We start from the raw sequence: 19666 nt of genomic DNA on the forward strand, positions 1-19666 counted from the left end.
TATTTTGATTAGGGAATATTCTGAATGTCTTTCCTTGCCTTGATGTTACTTCCTTCTTGGAACTTCAGTTGGACCATGTGGTGCTGCTTGGGTGCAGGTGAACTGCTTTCTCTTCTTTTTTTGCCTCCTAATATGGTATCATTTTTGTGGGTTTCAAAGATGTTTGGTTTTGCATAACTAATTTGGAGCCCAGGTTGGCATGCATTTTCTTCTTGTCCAGGTTCTGTTCATAGCTTTTTGGGTGCATTGTTCAGTAGCGCAATATCATCTGCCAAGTCTAAGTCTTTTAGGCATTTTCAAATCTGTCCATTTTTAGTTCACTGTTTATGTAGTTAATGCACTTCATTGTCTAGTCTGTGTCACTGCCAAGTGAGTGGAGATAAAATGCAGCCCTTTTTCGTGCCAGTGCCTGCATTGAACCATTGTGTCGGGTGGTTTGTTTCTGGAAAGGATCTCACATTTCTGTACGTGCACAGATTTAGCTGGGATTCCATAGGACTGAAGAATATTCCTTAATAGTGTGTCAGAGCAGGTTGTCAAAGTATCTCTTGAAAATTAATTAAATTGATAACAAGTGTCAAAGTTAGACTTGAGACTCACAATTTGTCAGACCGCTCAGTTTATTAGCAAAGCCGCTTTGCTAATACATCCAGAAATGTAATTCCCCCTCGCACCTGGGGCTTGGGTCTCTTAATTTATGCAATCAAAACAAAAAGCAGTCAAGTAGCACTTTGACTACTTTTTGTTTTGATAGTATATAGACTAGCACAGCTCCCTCTCTGTTAATTTATACAGCAGAAGAAAGTGATTCCATAAACAAAGAAAAAGCCAGACTCTCGGTCATCTCATGTAGCCCCTGAGACCAATCACGTACCTGCACTTCCATATCACCTTCAGCAATCTCCTGTTAATGACTCTCTGGTTACCTTAATTAATTACCCTCTGGTTCCTGCTTTCCCAGGCACACCTGGCTCCATCCAAACCCACCTTACATTCCTACACCTAGCATCAATGTAACTTCCCCTTCTTGAGCTCAGAAGCAACATTGTATCATAGTGTGATTTTTTTTTTTTTTTATAATGTAACTCTTGTACTTCTTACATTACAATTTAACTCTTATACGTCCACACAAGGGAAATTGCTCTTCTATAATGGCCCTTGGTGTGAATACCTGATCTGCACAATCTCTGGTACTTAAATCCAGTCTGTTCTTCTCAAAGCTTTACTTCCTCTGCTCCTTTCTTCTTTGTTTTAGCATCACACATCAGAAGGTTTTGCACTACTTTTTCATGTAGGGAGCTCCTCTACAGTTGTTACAGGCTAAACCTCTCTACTCTGGCACCCTCTGGATCTGACTGGTGCCAAATCAGAGAATTTACTGAAACACAAGAGGTCAATATTGTGTAGCACAGGGGTCAGCAACCAAAATAGCAAGAAGAACCATTTGTCCTGAGTTCAGTAAAATACTCAGTAATTCAGGAGCTGCAATGCATGTGAATGAGACTGTCCTTAATAAACAACTTCAAATCATGCTTTTTGTAACACCTGTTTTAAAAACAACTCTCACACAATGATTGATAATGCAATACATATTTACCAAAGGATGTTAATCTTTTTACATGTTCTGTTTCTTCATATTTTGTGTGTGTTTGTACCACTATCTTCCTGACTTTTGCTCCTGAAACTTTCTCTATTTCTCTGTAGGAGGCTAGATTGTGAACAATTTTGTTTGTTTTTTTTTTTTAAATCACTGTGCAGCTGCTCTGATACTTTGCTAAAGCACTTTTATATATTTGCCATATGTGAACAGCTTTCCTCATTTTACAGTCTCTTGAGTTGCCACAAAACTAGCCACAGTTATGCTACTTGGTGATTTCATCCATTTAGCAAGCATGTTCTTTGCCCTGCTTTGTGTAGCAAGTACTCCACACCTTTTTGCTGGCATTGCCAGCTGGATTCATTTTGGAAGAAGTAATGTGTGTTTTGAGAAAATGCCTCTTGAGGTTGCATTTTTTTTTTTTTGTTTCTCATTGCAAATAACATAAAGAGAGCCAAGCTGAACTTGGTATAAATGTGAAGGATTGGGTCCATCCAGTTTAAAATTCTGTTTATCTTCAGTTTTCCTCTTTTGAAGCAATTCCAACCCCACTTTAATTATGCCAGTTTTAGTTCATGATTAATTTGTTTTCTTTCTTAAAATGTGTGTTGCCCTTCACAGCAGGAATGCCAACACTTCTTTTTCTTTTTCAAAATCAAGACTTTATTAGCAACACAATCAAAACACCAGATACAGTATCATATGCCACAATACACTGTACATATTAAAGGGGGAGTTAACCAATGTTTTAAGATGACATAATTTACTATTTAGATGTGAGTTGTTTATTATTGGACCATTCGCCATTCGTTGTGTTTTGAAAATAATCAGGAGGGTTTTTCTTCACTTTGAAATTAGTGTCTGGAGCCATAAAGAATTTCTTAAAGAGGTGCATGCCGCTCCGGAGCTGCAGGTTGCAGAACCCTGGTCTAGCAGCTAACACTTCCACTGTTTACTGGGCTCTTAGAAGATATTTAGGAGTAAATTATAGCTAACTAATAGTACGCAACACTAAGGCTAGGACTGATGCCTGTAAACCAACTTTATGGAACTGTGGGAGACTTGACCACAGCCATAAGTGGACATCTGGCTACCTAAAATCATGCAAGCCAAGAGTGTGTCAGGCTAGAGAGCTTCAACATGTAACATGGTCACACTTTTAGGATAGTCTTACAATGATTCTCTGTTTCCACTGGTCAGAAAGGGCCCTTTTCCTCAAACTTCACCAAACTGCTCTTCCATTTTTTTTAGTGTTTATTCTTACAGCTATCTTCAAACTTTCTAGGGTTGTGGCTTTTAGAGACTGACTTCTACCTGGAACTTCCATACTGCTTGAGGCATTTGCAGTATTCTCTACTGAGCAAACATTTGTACCAGAATGGTAGCCTGGTTCAATTTCTATAACTAGTGAGGCTTTTTTAAAATGAGATTAGATGGCTAGATTTACACTCAATCTTCCCCACTTTCTTCAAGCTGGGTACAGGCAGCCCCACTGAAGATAGCTATTAAAAGATAGTCATTTCAGGGTGAAAAGGATGTTGTTTTCTTTTTTCTACTGAGTCTTTCCCAGAATCAAAGTTGGTATTTTAAAAAACTAAGTAAATAAATCAGTTGTCTACATCAAGCATCTAGTAAGTCTGTCTCTCTTGTAATAGTATTTTACCTATTCAAAGGTTTGCACAAATGTTAACATTAAAGCCTGTTGTCTACCAAAACCTGATCAAGGCAAATTTTACTGTCCCCTGGACAGGCTATTGTGCCTCACTTAAATTTTCTGGGTGCATTAACTTCACAGTGGTACTTGTTAAATATTTTAACCCAGTCTGCATTCAGAGGAAAGAAATTCTGTGCACATTTAATTTTGGTAGATTTTCTAAGGAACTAACACTGTAGTATTTGAACATCTCTACTATTAATAAACTTGTCCCTGAAATACCCCTTTATAGGGGGGAAAATAGATGGAGAACTGAAAGCAAGGAGAAATTAAACAGTGTGCACTGGTTGCATAAGAATCCTTCAGCAATAGGAACAGAAACTGCATTTCAGTAAAGTGCCATTTTATGAAGACTCTGTAAAACTCTTCAGGAAGTAAAATCTACTTTTTAAAGCCCTCAGTTTGCGGTTTTATCAGTTAATTCTATGGCACTTGATTCCTCTGACCTAGGATGAAACAATTGTCTTCTGAAAGTCAATCATAGTGTGCAAAATACACTCAGTGGATGACTGCACTGGCCTAGCTTTTTCTTATTAATAATCTTTTAAGTTGTATAAAGTGACTGACTGAGTGCCAACCTCAGTGGAGACTATTAAAGAAAAGGGCACAAACCCAAAACTGGTTGTGATCAGTGAAATCTACTTGTAGAGTAAGTGTGAATTCCTTAACATGGACTCACAGGAGACCAAAGTGCCCCAGGGGACAGTCTTGCTGTAAAGGCCATACTGCATTTTTTGACAGATGGTCCCTTACACCAATAATCACTATATTCAAGTTTATGCCTAGTCCTAAAGGACAAGTCACTTCTGGTGAATTGCACTGTCTTTGGTGAGAAATCTAAAAGATACATGTAGTTTATAACAGGGTTGATTAACTAGGAAGAAATACGTTATGTGGGAGGTTAAAGCATATAAACATTCTCATAAGTGTGTTGTCTTAGCGTTCGGAACTTAACTGAAGCTGCTGTAATGTGCAAGTTCTCTGTCCCTTCAGGTCTAACCCAAGCTAATCAGCTTGGGGATCTCATACTTGTGGTTAGAAACATTGCTTTCTTGAAATGGCAGTGGTGCAGTTCCTTCTGGTCAGATGTTTTTGTATTTTTGTTGCCTTCTTTGTCTCCCATTTTGCCACAACTTCAGGATAAACCCTTTCATAAGGTTAAAAAATACTTACTAGTCATACTAAGAACCTCAATGACGTCAAATTTTTGTTGCATTGTTCAAATTCTGATGACTTCTAGGGAAGTCCTGATCTTTACCCAGATGTAAGATTGGAATAATTTTTAATGTAGAACAAGGTTGAATAGCCTGTATTTGAAAAATGATTGCTAGCAGATTGTTTTATCCCCACTTTCTTTCCTTGACTGGCTTCATTCGGTTAAGCTTTTGTAAATAGATGCTTTCATGTTTCTACTTTTTTGTTGTGAAAAGTCTTGGTTTTTTACATAAATATCCCAGTGTTGGGGAAGTGAAGCTGAATTTTAATACAAATCTATCTTCTCTCGTGTCAAACAGAATTAAAGCTAGTGTTACAACATTGTCACTTGGATTTTAAATTTTATTTTTTTGCAGCATTCAGATTAATATTGATAAATGAAATTTCATTCTGTACATTGGTACAGTCTGTCTACTCACTCAGTGAGCCTGTGCAGTTTAAATAATGCAAGTTTTCTGAGTGATCATTGACACACCTTTAATTGTTTCTGGCATGTGCCTCATGCATGAAACCAGAGTCTTCAGAATTTTTCTGTTGGGAGCACACCTCTGTCATGCACAGACCTGTTTGCCGTAGCAGAGTGTGTAAGGGAATGGGAGGATGATGTGGTGGCTGCACTTCACGTTTAGTTCATTTTCCTGCTTGTGGAGTCTGTGTTCCTTTTTGGAGGTTCAGTTTTCCAAATTTAAAGTGTTAGCATTCTTGTTTTTTGACAGCAGAGAGTCTTTATTTTGTTCTATCATAATTTAAAGTAGTAATAGGTGTGGGGCACTCTACTTTCAAGCAATACATTGGAACCCCAATTTTCAACACTGTTATGTAATTATGCTGTGTTTCATACAAAGTATGCCTGATTTGAGAGATCATAGGAAAGGATCTGCTGAATCCCAACTCTCAACATGATGAGTGTGTATGAAGTTGAGATTTTGCTATTTGGTTGTTGTTGAAGTATGTTTTGTTTGAGCGGATCTCCCATGCTGGTTCTCCAGGGACGACAACAGAGGTGATCCATGGTCATTAAAGGACCATTAATCAACAGGGGAGACATACCAGACATGCCTAGGCTAGCCTCTTTCCAGGAACTTGTATTAAGACTGTAAGATGAGTGAGTGGGAGAATTATGAGGACACCTTTCTCCTCTCCCACCAATGATGGAAACAAGAAAAACAATGGGAAGATGAAAACTTGAACTGGTGAGATGGATGCCAGGTTTGAAGGGGAAGTACACTCATCCCTCCTTAAATGAGTGTTTTATTTATGAGTACTTGCTTAAAGGAGGGACACATGTACCTCCCTTAATTCACTCTACGAATGAAGTGCCCTCCCCGCCAATACATGCCTTACCCCCCTCCCTGCGGCTCTGACCCCCATCCCTGCATCTCTAAATCGTGGCAGCCAGACCCCCTTACTGGCCCCAGAGCCTGGACCCCCTTGCCTCCTGACCCCCATGGCCCTGCAGCCCCAAACTTCAGCAGCCTTACCCCCCACTGCCTGACCCCACAGCCTTACCCCCCCCGCCCCAAACCGTGGCAGCCTGAAACCCCCCAGATTTTAACCTTCCCTCCTGCTCACAGCCCCAAACTACCCACAGCCTTTAACCCTCCCCAACCCAAGGTTCACTCACATTTCAAAAGCAGTGCCACCCGCTGCCACTCCTTCCCTGAGTTAGGTGCCCTAGGAACTAATCAGAGACTTTAACGTATAACTTAATAGGAATTTAGTGTCCCTCTTAGGAGTTTCTATCTACGAGCAGGAAGCTGGGAACCAATTATGCTCATATAGCAAGGAATGAGTGTACATGCATTGAGGACTGTAACCTACTTCTATCTGGTGGGGTGAGAGAAACTGATTAATGTAATAAGATTCAGAATTTAGACTGTACGCTTACTCTTTTCTTAGGTAACAGTTACCTTTTTGTGCATACCACTTATATTAACTACAGACATATTTTAAGTTTATCTGTTTTTATATTTTACCTAAAATAATGTTCTGGTTGATGTGCTTTGGAAATCTCAGTTAAGCTTACAAAGGCTAGCAAGTGTCCTTTCTACACTGAGGGAGGGCAGACTAGGTAATAAACTTACTGATTTAGCCTTCTGACCCGGGCAGGACAGTTCAGTTGTGGGGGGTGTAAGGCTGGTAGCTTAGATTTGCTATTGCCTTCCTCTGATTTTTGCATAGCTCAGGTGTACAACTCCACATGCGTTGAGTGATAACAGCACCTGGAGGGTTTGCAGGTTGTCATTAACAAAGCATTATTGGTGACCGCTAGTGAAAATGTATACAGCAATCCCCCGAGATATGCACGTTTTGAATGCGCATATCTTGTGTTTATGTGAGAGGGGGCGGGGAGACCCTGCAACCCCTCAGCTGGAAGCTGGCTGGGCAGCACCTGACCAGCACAGAAAACTGTGTGGTCCTCAGCTGGGCAACAGAGAGTCTTGTGGCCCCATGGCTGCAAGCTGACTGGGCAGTGTCCCTGTCCAGGAAGCGGGAAGACCCGGTGGCTGGAAGTTGGCTGGGCAGCGCCTGGCTGGCAGAGCCAGCTGTGGGGTCCCCGGCCAGGGACCAGGGAGACCCGCAGTCCCACAGTTGGAAGCTGGCTGGGCAGTGCCGGCTGCGGGCTCTATGGCTAGTGGGAGGGGAGACCTTCAGCGCTGTGGCTGGAAGCCATCAGGGTGGTGTCTGGTCAGCAGCGAAAGCCGTGGGGTGCCTGGCTGGGGGCTAGGGATCCTCTACTGTCCTGCAGCTGTGCAGCGGCTGGGCTCCCAGTGGCAGCCCCAAATAAGGCTGCCGTTTGGTTCCCCTCTCTTTGCTGATTGTGGCACCCGGCAAACTTATTGCTGGACAGCTTCCCAGGTCCCTCCAGGGCAAGGGGGCTAGGAATGAGGCTGCCGCTTGGTTCCCATCCCCTCGATGTGCATGAAAAATCTGAGTTGTGCAGGAATGCGACCCCTGTGTAACTTGAGGGCTTACTGTAAACAGAAAGTTTTTGCACCTAGAATTCAGGCAGAAATGATGTCTGAAATAGACTGTAGCAGCAACGAAGGGTCCTGTGGTACCTTATAGACTAACAGAAAAGTTTAGAGCATGAGCTTTCGTGAGTTAACTCACTTCTTCGGATGCTGGTCCTGGAAATCTGCAAGGCCAGGTATGAATAGGCCAGAGCAAGGCTGGGGATAAGGAGGTTAGCTCAGTCAGGAAGGCTGAGTTGTATTGTCATCAGTAGATCTGGAGGTGTGAACTCCAAGAGAGGGGAAGCTGCTTTTGTATTTAGCCAGCCATTCACAGGCTTTGTTTAATCCTGAGCTGAGGGTATTGAATTTGCAGATGAATTGTAGCTCAGCAATTTCTCTTTGGAGTCTGGTCTTGAAATTTCTTTGCTGCAGGATAGCTAGTTTTAAATCTGGTACTGTGTGTTCTGGGAGATTGAAGTGCTCTCCTATGGGTTTTTGTATATTGCCATTTCTGATGTCTGATTTGTGTGCATTTATTCTTTTACGTAGAGACTGTCCAGTTTGTCCGATGTATATGGCAGAGGGGCATTGCTGGCACATGATGGCATAAATTACATTGGTAGATGTGCAGCTGAATGAACCCACGATGGTGTGGCTGATCCGGTTAGGTCCTGTAATGATGTTGCTGGTGTGTATATGTGGGCAGAGCTGGCAACGAGGTTTGTTGCATGGGTGGGTCCCTGAGATAGAGTGACTGTGGTGCGGTGTATAGTTGCTTGTTAGGATTTGTTTTAGGTTGGCAGGTTGTCTGTGAGCAATGATAGGTCTGCCTCCCAAGGCCTGTGAAAGTGTGGGATCATTGTCCAGGATGGGTTGTATAGCATCATCAGACTCCAAAGAGAAATTGCTGAGCTACAATTCATCTGCAAATTCAATACCCTCAGCTCAGGATTAAACAAAGCCTGTGAATGACTGGCTAAATACAAAAGCAGCTTCCCCTCTCTTGGAGTTCACACCTCCAGATCTACTGATGACAATACAACTCAGCCTTCCTGACTGAGCTAACCTCCTTATCCCCAGCCTTGCTCTGGCCTATTCATACCTGGCCTTGCAGATTTCCAGGACCAGCATCTGAAGAAGTGAGTTAACTCACGAAAGCTCATGCTCTAAACTTTTCTGTTAGTCTATAAGGTGCCACAGGACCCTTCATTGCTGCTACAGATCCAGACTAACACGGCTACCCCTCTGATAGTTGAAATAGACTGCTGTGCTTAATCCGGGAGATACAAGTGCCTCTCAATAGTTTATCACTTACCATTACAGGATTTGATTAACTTATTGGAAATAGCTACGCATCATTTTTGTTTCAGTTAATTTCGTGTAAACTGTTTTTTTCCTTCTGAAAGTGGCTGATGTCTAGAAGTACACAGTAGTCCCTTGAGTTTCGTGAGGGCTGCGTTCCCATGCACCCTCGCATAACTCAAATTTTGTGTAAGTCGGGTGGCTTTTTTCCCCGGTGGAACCCACGTTGTGCAGCTGGGGAAGCAGCAAGAGCCTGGAGCTCCTTTTGAAAGGTAAGTCCTGGGTTGGGGAGGGGTGGGGGGCAGGGGACAGTACAGGAGGTTTAAGCCTGAAGGTGGGTAGAGGCTATGGGAGGGGGACAGTGGGGTTAAGCCTGGGGTGGGTTAGGGCTGTAGGGGGCATTGGGGGATGAAGTCGTGCTGGAAGCATGCGCAGGTGGGGGGAGGCTGAGCTGTAGCTGCGCATGGGGTTTGAACTGGAGCTGCATATGGGTGGTGAGCCAGAGCTATGCTCATGTAGTGAGTCAGGCCATAGGGGGTTTGAACTGGGGCAAAGGGGTGTTGAGTTAGTCATACGTGAGGGTGGTAAGCTGGACCACAGGGATAGGGTGGAACCATGGCCGGCAGGGCTGTTGAGCCAGAGCCATGTGCAGCAGTGGTGATCTGGGCTGTGGAGGTGGGGGTGTGAACCAGGGCCAGGGGGTTGAACTGGGGCTGTGGGGGAGGTGAGCCAGTGCCACGGGGAGTGGGATTTTGAGTTGCGATTAACTCACGTTAATGCAAGTTAAATGCAACTCAAAATCGTGCATTTCAAGGGATCGCTGTATATACTGGGGTAAACGTAGGGTGGTGTTTTTTTTTAAAACTTATTCCTGTGACTATGGACCAGATTTGAGGCTCAACTTGAGAGCAGGTCTATTTTTTAGTACAGGTTGAACCTCTCTTATTTGGAACTCTGTCTGTCTGGTAGACTCTGTAATCTGGCATGATTTTATTCAGCAGGACAACCACTTACACGGGTGTGGCCAACTTTCCTGTGTTCCCGTGAAGTTTGTTTACATGCACCAGTCCTGGGTCTGTGTTCTGTGCTGTTGTTTAGCTCTAATTTACCCCAAAGTGTCTTCTAAGAGCCCACTAAGCTGTGGTAGCTTTGGTAGTGCTGCGAGACAATATTGACCTCCTGTGGTTTGGTAAATGCTCTTGTCCAACACAGTCAGCTGTGGAGGATGCTGGCCAAAAATAGTTCAACATGTTGTTGATTACAATGTCCATAAGCTTCCACTATCCTCTTTGTAAACAATCACTCACCCTTACATATTCTGTCTGTTAAACAGCAGCAAGTGAAAGAAAATGAATTAAAGAGGAGATGCTAGTATTTAGTTTTTGCATAAAGAATGTTTAAATAACATTGTCACTAGGGTTTGAGCTGAATGCTTTCACATAGGAAAATCCTGTATGTTAGAATCGGTCACTGAATAACTTGGTAGTCAATTAAGGATATATGTTACAGGTTTCAGTCATGTATCTGAAATGTGTTACCTCCTCTCCTTAAATATATATTAGCTAATTAGAAAGTTTACATCATTCTTATGCCGAAGTTTAAAAAAAATGTATAAAACAGATGGAATGATAAAAGTAAAACCTTTGCTTACAGTGCCATGTGTTGCATAGTTAAATTTAAACAAGAAAACATCCTTGTCATTCAAAAAGGATGTTGGGGAAAGGTGAAAATCAAAAAGTAAGAGGTAAGAAGGTCATATAGGTAAGACAGAAGCAGCAACTAAGGGAAATGAAAAATGTGCAAGAAAACTAGAGGACTCATCTTAATTAGTACCTTTTGTAGTTCTTCATGTGACTGCTTCAATAGAATCTTGGTACTGGAATTAAAGCACATTTAAACTTTTCTAGTTTCAGTTGCATGGAAATCCTTATATTTAGAAGGTAATCCTTGATTCATTGTAACCAGATACATTTTAAAAATCAATGCAACATTATCATTCATTTTCATACCCTAAGGGTTGTGAAATAGCTACATCTGCTTGGTGTAGATCATTTAGGGCTGGACTGTCATTTCCTCATTGATTCATTGTGTAAAAACATCCAGGAAGCTTGAAATTAGGATTTAAATTTTTTTTTCTTTTAATGATGTTATTTAGGAATATGAAGCACGAACAGGAAGAACATGTAAACCTCCACCCCAGGCAACAAGACGTAAAAATTTTGAGTTTGAACCACTGTCAACTACTGCTCTTATTTTGGAGGATAGACCATCGTAAGTATTGTAGTTAATTCTGCCATGAAATAGCCAGTTACGTGATGTACATGCATTCCAGCCTGCATACTGCTCCAGATTAGGTTAAATAACTTGGACACCCTGTTTACAATTTTCTTTTTCAAAGTACTGTACTGGTCAGACTGGAATAGTTTCCTTATCAATTACTCAATCTGAAACATCAATTAAAATGATGAAATACTGACCTTTAAAGTTGTTTTTTCCCTCCATTGACTTCAGTGGAGCTAGAATTTTATCTATGTATCACATAGTCCTGTAAGGTAGTTGACTATGACATAGTCTCATAACACTTCATACTACAGACTACCTCATAAGAGAGGCTCTTAAGGACTTCCCTCCTTTCCTAAAACACCATTGATCCATTGCTTGGTTCCTAAAGAATTTAATTTGCTAGACCACCAAAAGGGTGTCAGCACCAGTGATTTTTTGAGCATAATCCAAGACCAGTCATTGGACAGGCCTAATTTTGGGTATAAATATACAATGCAGTGTTGGCACATGGGGAAAAAAGTTGTTTTTGCCAGGAAATAAGAGATTTCCTCACCACTTAAATACATTGGGTTCTAACTGTGGCATAGTGGACTCGGTCCTATCTACTTTCTAGCCTACAAGCAGCTAGGGCACTTGATTCTGGTAAAAGATACCCTGCAGTTTATTTCAAATTTTCTTTTGCAACACCTTTTACAAGCTAAGAGAATTTCTGTGAGAGAGCCCTCCTTCATCTCTTACAATATAAACATTTTACAGTTGCATGAAAGTTGGTGATGCAGTGTACAAAAGCAATACTAAAATTTCATGTAAGCTCATTCTATTCCCAGTGAATTTTTACTTTTTAATACACACCCACATATCAGTACCTCAGTTTACAGATGATTCCAAGCTGAGAGGGGATGCAAGTGCTTTGGAGGATAGGTTTGTAATTCAAAAGGATCTGGACAAACTAGAGAAATGGTCTAAAGTAAATAAAATGACATTCAATAAAGACAAATGCAAAATACTCCACTTAGGAAGGAACAATCAGTTGCATGCATACAAAATGGGAAATGACTGTTTGGGAAGGAGTACTGTGGTAAGGGATTTACGAGTCATAGTGGACCACAAACTAAATGAGTCAACAGTGCAACACTGTAGTGCCCAAAAAAAAAATTTTTTTTTGGGATGTGTTAACGTGAGTGGTGTAATCAGGATACAAAAAGCAATTCTTTCATTCTACTGTGTGCTGATGAGGCCTCACCTGGAGTACACCCACCCTTTGTTTAATAGGTACTTTAGCTGTGAGTATTTGCTAAAACAAGGAACATATATACCTACCTTTTATTCACTATGGCCGTGTCTACACTAGCCCCAAACTTCGAAATGGCCATTTTGAAGTTTACTAATGAAGCGCTGAAATACATATTCAGCTCCTCATTAGCATGCGGGCAGCCGCGGCACTTCGAAATTGATGCGGCTTGCCGCCGCGCTGCTTGTCCCGATGGGGCTCCGGGGCTCCTTTTCGAAAGGACCCCGCCTACTTCCAAGTCCCCTTATTCCTATGAGCAGATGGCAACAAGGGGACTTGGAAGTAGGCGGGGTCCTTTCGAAAAGGAGCCCCGTTGGGACAAGCAGCGTGGCGGCGAGGCACGTCAATTTTGAAGTGCCGCAGCTGCCCGCATGCTAATGAGGCGCTGAATATGTATTTCAGCGCTTCATTGGTAAACTTCGAAATGGCCACTTGCATGGCCATTTCGAAGTTTGGGGCTAGTGTAGACATGGCCTATATGAGTGAACTTCCCCCGCTTATATGAGCGGGGTCCCTGGCTGAGGTTGGGAGACTGGAGGCAGGGGAGACTCGCAGCTGGAGCCTTCTCCCTCCCTTCCCTCAGACACAAAGCTGTCTGACAGCCCTTTGGCTGGGGGAAGAGAGGGAGAAGACTCTTAGTTTGGTTTCCTCTCCTGCAGTGCGGGGGAACATGAAACTGACCAGCCATGAGCTGATCAGTTTCCCAACCCCACAAGCCATGGGGAGACTGCAACCAGCCTGCCCCTGGTGCCAGCTCCTGAAACTGACCAGCCCTGGTGGTTCTTGGCTCCCCTCCCCTTGCAGGAAAATTCGAGTTACGCAGGGGTTGCAGGAACAACTCCTGGGTAACTCTGGGGTTTACTGTGTTAGACCCCCCCCACCTGCCCCACAGCCCTCACCCTCATCCAGGTTTTAACTGCCCCCTGTGGTCCCAAACTGCCTCCAGCCTTAAACCACCCCCAGCAGCCTCAAACTGCCCCCAGCATTAGACTCTCTCTGCAGCCCCAAACTTCCCCCAGTCTTAGATTCCCCCCTGCATCCCTCGACAACCCCAGCCTTAGACACTCCTCTTCCTGCAGCCTCTTAATTGGGGCTGCTAGGCTGGGTGGCTCCCTCAGCCCTCCTGCTCCCAGCAGTTAACTCAAGTGTTAAGGTTTCAGCACACAGGCATAAGGGATAGCTCAGTGGTTTGAGCACTGGCCTGCTAAACCTGGGCTTTTGAGCTCAATCTTTGAGGAAGCCATTTAGGGATTGGGGCAAGTAGATGTCAGGGATAGTGCTTGGTCCTGCCAAGAGGGCAGGGGACTGGACTACATGACCTCCTGAGGTCCCTTCCAGCTCTAGGAGATGCGTATATCTCCAATTATATTAAAAAAATAAGGTAATTGCTGTCTCTAGTGATAGAGAGCTGCCATCTCCAGCAGTTATCGCTGTTGATAGATATCTGCCTGAGGCAGCAGTGTAAAGAAGCCATTTGCAGTTTCTTCAACAGCCACATGCAGCTGGAAACTGCCCAGCTGGTGACCTTTAACAAATCTAATGGGATCTATGTTTGGGTGCCAACCCATAGGTTGGAAATCCCTGCTCTACGTACATACACTACATTCTATTTCTGGTGCCAAACTATGCAAATACGTCAGAAGAGTACCTAAACTCAACTGGTTTATGTCAAGTTACAAGCCCTTGGAATGAACTGGAGACTTTCACATGTATTTTAATGGGAATTTAGTGTCACTCTTATGAGTTTTCGCCTACAAGCAGAAATTTGGGAACCTATTGTGCTTGTATAGCAAGGGATTAGTGTATTGTGTTCAGTTCTGGATGCTGCATTTCAGGAAAGCTGAGGACAAATTGGAGGAAGTCCAAAGAAGAGGAACAAGAACAATTAAAGATCTAGAAAACATGCCCTAGGAGGGAAAATTGAAAGAACTGGGTTTATTTAATCTGGAGAAGAGAAGACCGAGAGTGGACATAACCTTTTATGTGCTTGAAAACTCTTATCAGGGGGAGGGAGAAAAATTATTCTGTTTAACCTCTGATAGGGCAAGAAGTAAGGGTGGATTAGGGTGGACATAAGAAAAACTTCCTGACTGTCAGAGTGGTTAAGCATCAGAATAAATTGCACAAGAAGATTGTGGAATCTCCATCACTGGGGATCTTTAAGTACAGATTAGATAAACCCCTATCAGGGATAACCTAAGCTGGTGCTTGGTCCTGCCATGAGTGCAGGGGACTGGACTTAATGACTCCTTCCAGTTCTATGATGTTATGATATGTTCATACATCAGTTGATTGTATTTTTGGAGCATACATAGATTTAATCTTTCTATTACTCATATTCAGAAGTCCCATTAAAAGTTATGCTTATTCTTTTGATGAAGTGTAGCCAAAATGAAATCAGGGTTGAGCTATTACCAGTTTGGTTACTGAATTCCCCACTCTGTCCTCCACTCAAGAGCTTCCCACTCAGCACTTTGAAGTCTGAGGTTTTTAATGCTCCCTACCAATAAAGGAGGCAAAAGGTAATTAAACCCATGCTGTTGCTTGTACAACAAAAGGAGATTCATCTGTCTGAAGCAGGAATGCGAGATACCATGTTAACCTTTATCTTTAGAGTCTTACTGAATTTATTTACTCTTGCTCAGCATTTATCTTAAAGCTGTTATCAGACTAGAATATTGGTTTTTCAGTCATTTGGATGAGTTAAAATGTGATGAAATCTTCTGTGGAGGAGGGGAGAGTTTCTAAAATGTTCTCCAAAGATTAGGAAATCAGACATTGCTTCTAAATTGTGCTGTTACTGTAGGATGCCACGTTATACAAGCCACTGAGCCAACACTGATTTTGAAATACTGGAAGCGGTGAGAAGTAGACATTTCAGAAGATAATAATGGAGAAATATATAATGTTCTGATTTTTTTTTTTTGCTCTGAATTTCAGGAATTTTCCTTTAAATTTCAAATAATTGTGAATACTCAATACATCAGTTTGGTGATTTAGCTTTCATTATTGGTGGATAAAAACTTTGATTGCATTTATGCAGTTTCACTTCAAATTTTCATTTGTAAATTTTAACCCTAAATTCTTACCACCATTTATTAGATTACAGTAACTTGTTTATGTTCCTGAAAAATGATACATTAATGATACATTAATTCTTATGAATAAATTGGATTTGGTTAACATCATTTTGCTTAAAGTAAGTGGGGGGCGGGGGTGCTTAGGGTTCAGGGAGACTTTCACCTGACAAACAGTATATATGTATGCAGTGGAAATGTTAAACAATTTAATACCATACACATAAATGATGATTGTGAAGCTTGTTTGAGACAGAGGAGTCAGGGTGAAATATTTCCCAGGAAGTGTCTTGCTACTAAATAATGAACTAGCACTCAGCTGAACCTTCAAGGGTTAAAATGTTAATGTAACCTCAGGCTCTACAAGGTAGCATGGACTGGGGCAGGAGTGAGGGGAAAGAACAAGCACACTATAGTGGCTGCAAACACTTCCATGCAGAAGCTGAACACAGTGGTTGACTCATGCTATCCTGCTGGAGCACACCACTCTCTCCTCTAGATAGCACGTACATAGTTGCAAAGGCGCCACGTTTCCCAAGTACCAAGGGTGGCATGTGGTTCAGACAGAATGAGTCAGTGTGAGAAACAGATGTTCATTGCCCATTTAAAAATGACCCTACTTCAAGTATACTTCCCTTTTAAGTAGATCAGCAAGTTCAGAGAGGTAGCAGTAGCTAAATTTTAACTTCCTTCAAGCTCCTTCTATAATCTTGATCTTTGTTGTATCCTGCTTTATGCAGATAGGGTGTGATGTGGAGGGCTTAAATGAAGGCTAGGGTCGGGACATCCTAAGTAGGAGGCTTCTGGAAGCAACCGCAAGGCACAGGGCAGGAACAGCAAGGCAATGGGGGAGATATCTGAACTGCTGCTGGGCAGCTGCCCGGCCACATACAGTACAGAAAACATAGGGGAGCAGATAGGGAGTTGCTGACCCAACCTGGTTCAAAATCCGTTGAGGACAGGCTGCTTTTTTCCAGAAAATCCTTAAAGTAGTGGACAAAGCAGGTGGATGTTATAAGGGAGCATTGTGTACCTTTAAACGAGCACATAATCAGATAGATAAGCAATATTAATTGGGACAACACTAAGTAAGGAGCTACTGTATGTTATTTTTCCCAGAGGTATACAAACTCGTGTGGGACAGTAAACTAATATTTTCTTGCAATCTGTGAACAAAAATATTGAGGTCCGTACAGCTCAATGAAACTGAACCATGAAACAGGAGGTACAGAATGAGTGTTCTCGTCACACAAACCTTCTTGAGTGATATGAAATAGACCATAAGAACTGCGAGGTTTCACTAAGTTACAACAACCTGGTTCTAGATGAGCAAAAGAGCATTTTTTTCTAATAAAAGAATCCCTGACTTTCAAGCATGCCTCAATGAAATTAGTTTTGGAGCTTCTTGAAGGTCATTTTAGCAGGCATTTTCATAGCCTGCCAGAATGCATTTTTCTCCTCCTCTGCTTCAACAGGCATTGCTTGTACATCTAAGTACATGTGTTGATGGTAAACAGCTTATTGGCAAGACCTGAAAAATGTTGATGTATGTAAGGCTTATAGTTCATAGTAAGGTACCTAGTTTTACAATAACATACAACATTGTCTTAATAGAAGCTCTGGATTATTGCATTGTAGTGATATTCTGGTTTAGTATGTATTTTTGTGTACGTTGCACAAGTGACTAGTGTTTGGCAAACTCCTTTGCAATTTCAATAGAGACCAGCGACTGAATGGGCACTGAGCTCTCTACGTTTGGAGGTTGTTCCTCAGCAACTGGGTTGAGAGGAAGGCAGATATTTTTTTATGATAATGGAACTGGATTGGCACTTGGGAAGATTTGGGTTTTCTTCCTGGCTTTGGCACAGTCTGCTTCATCTAGCACAAATAACTTAATCTTTTTAGTAACAGCCAGGAGCATGATGAGAAATACTTATCTGTTAGATTGTGTGTATACAAATATTTCCCTATAGCAAATTTAATTTTCCATTATTGACACAAGTGTGAACTTACCTTAAAAAGGAGAGAGAAACCAGTTAGTCTGTCTTGAAATGTTCCCAAATGTCATCCATAGATTGAATTCAGAAATTACTTGTTTTCAGACATCTTCCTGCCAAATCCATAGAGGAGGCTTTACGTCACAGACAAGAATATGATGAAATGGTGGCAGAGGCCAAAAAACGAGGTATGTTAACTAATTGTAACCTCAATAATACAATTCTGTTTTCTGTAGCAAAAATGAGTTAATAAAGGCATTTGTAGCTTTTAGGCTGGTATTTATATTAAAGACCTACATTTTTGGGCTATTATTTGCGTTGTGCTTCAAAACTCATAGGCACAATCAGTTTAAACGAGAACACCAGCTTCAACTTATATTAATTCTATCCCTGCCTAAGTAAATTTAAGTGGATTCTTGCATTGAATATAGTGTCCAGCTCTTTGATTTATCTTTTTGTGCTGTATGAGCTATTGGAAACTTCCTAGGTGCTTAAATCTTTCCAGCTGCCCCAGCACCACTATAACAATAGCTATTGCTTGGTTAGTTAGAGCCAGACCTTCAAATGGGCACATGCATTTGAATGTCTAGGAACTTTAAAAAGTACACGTATGCAAACCCTAGCTTGTTCTCGTGTGTATCAGAGACTTCAATTTTGCACCTTCCCTTTATTTTTAAACTACAAGTTGTGCATTTGTCATCCTATCATCCTTTATCATCTCATCCACCCTGTCAGCATGTTAGGGCAAAAATAATTCCCCACCGGTCCCTCATCACAGATCCCACAATCTGCCCCCGCCTAGTTTTGACCTGCCCCATTACCAGTGATCCCTGTTGAACAAGTTCTGTGTTGGACAATGTCTTTGTGTAGCCAAACAGTACTGCTGAGCTTTCATGACGGTCTGCGGCACAATACAGTTGATGATGCACACATGCTTACTAGGTTTAGTGGTCCAGAAGAACTGTTGTCATGCCACTGAACATGCTATTGCTTGGCTAGAGAAATTTATTTGTGCTTAGTATGTGCACAGTCATCAAGTGGTAAAATATGATTCTCTGTTTTTCCTACAATCATAAATAAAACTTGTAGTATTTTGTGTGTGTGTGTTGATGAGTAATTTGTGTAAAAAATGCATAGTGACTATTACAAGAGCCTGAGTACTCAACAAAATGTACTTTAAAAAGCTGTATACAATATAATATTAAGATTCACAATGTGTGTGCACAGGGTCAAGTTAAACTTGTGCATAATTAACTTTAGCAGCTGGGATGTACCAGTGCATCTGTAAGGGGGTTTTTTGAATATAGCTTTTCATTTCTTAGAACCTTGGTGTTTTTTTGTTTGGTTTTTTTTTAAAAAAAGCTAGACTTTATCGGGATGCTCCATCCTATATTCAGGGTTGGTCTATTCTAAGCCATCAGTCCACCCTACAGTGTCTGTTCCACTAACTTTAAGGACTCCTAAGGGTCACTTTTCTATTCCTGCTTTTCATCAGGAGTAATGCCAAAATCGATGCTGCATATTTGACTTTAGGGTAGCATGGGGGAGAGCTGTGAAATTTGATGTTTTTGGCCTCCTGGAGGTGCTTCACAGTGCTCCAATGTGACCCCCACTTTCAGTTCCACTGCTCTTCAGGTGTGTAGGAAAATGCCTGTGCAACCTTGAGTTTAATTTCCTGTTTGGCCAGCATGGTGAGCAGAACGGGCAGCATGCCTCAGCAGAAATCTGGTCATGAATTCTCAGGGTTGCAGATGAGCTCCTGCATAGAGCGTGCAGGAGATGCCTTCATTGCTTTGTGGTGGTGGGCGGAGGGTACGGGGGTGGATAGGGTGAAGCTGTTCTGGCAGAACTGTGAATCCACAGAAGATATAGAGACATCTATGTCAAGACTGCATAGGGCATGGAGGAAAAGATGCACCAGGGATGCCCAGCAGTGCCATGTGAAAATAACAATGCTCAGACAGATGTACCAGAAGACAAAAGAAGCAAATGGGCATTTTGAGTGACAGCTGCAAACATGCCACTTCTGTGAGCAGTTGCATGGGATTGTAAGCAGGGACCCAACTACTGTCCCTAAAGAGTCCATGGATGCTTTCCAAGAGACTGCTCAGGAGGCTTTTTCGAAAACTTTGAATCTCATCCCCTTTGCGCAGGATGCTTCATAGCTGGATCCTTATGGCTGGGAGGGCACAATTGGTGAGTTCTGATTTTTAATCATTTTACAGATGGGTTA

At 42.0% G+C, this 19666-nt stretch overlaps 1 protein-coding gene across 2 annotated transcripts in view; it reads left to right on the top strand.

Annotated features, from left to right (window-relative positions):
• TBC1D12 (TBC1 domain family member 12) overlaps nucleotides 1-19666 on the top strand; it is an 86441-nt gene that overhangs the window by 40204 nt on the left and 26571 nt on the right. For both annotated transcript variants that reach the window (XM_074999545.1, XM_074999546.1), the window contains exons 3-4: nucleotides 10941-11056; nucleotides 17539-17621. In XM_074999545.1, coding sequence (XP_074855646.1) covers nucleotides 10941-11056; nucleotides 17539-17621 — 199 coding nt within the window. The remainder of the gene's footprint in view (nucleotides 1-10940; nucleotides 11057-17538; nucleotides 17622-19666) is intronic.

Source organism: Carettochelys insculpta, chromosome 7, assembly GCF_033958435.1.
Source record: "Carettochelys insculpta isolate YL-2023 chromosome 7, ASM3395843v1, whole genome shotgun sequence".
NCBI classification, from domain to species: domain Eukaryota; kingdom Metazoa; phylum Chordata; order Testudines; family Carettochelyidae; genus Carettochelys; species Carettochelys insculpta.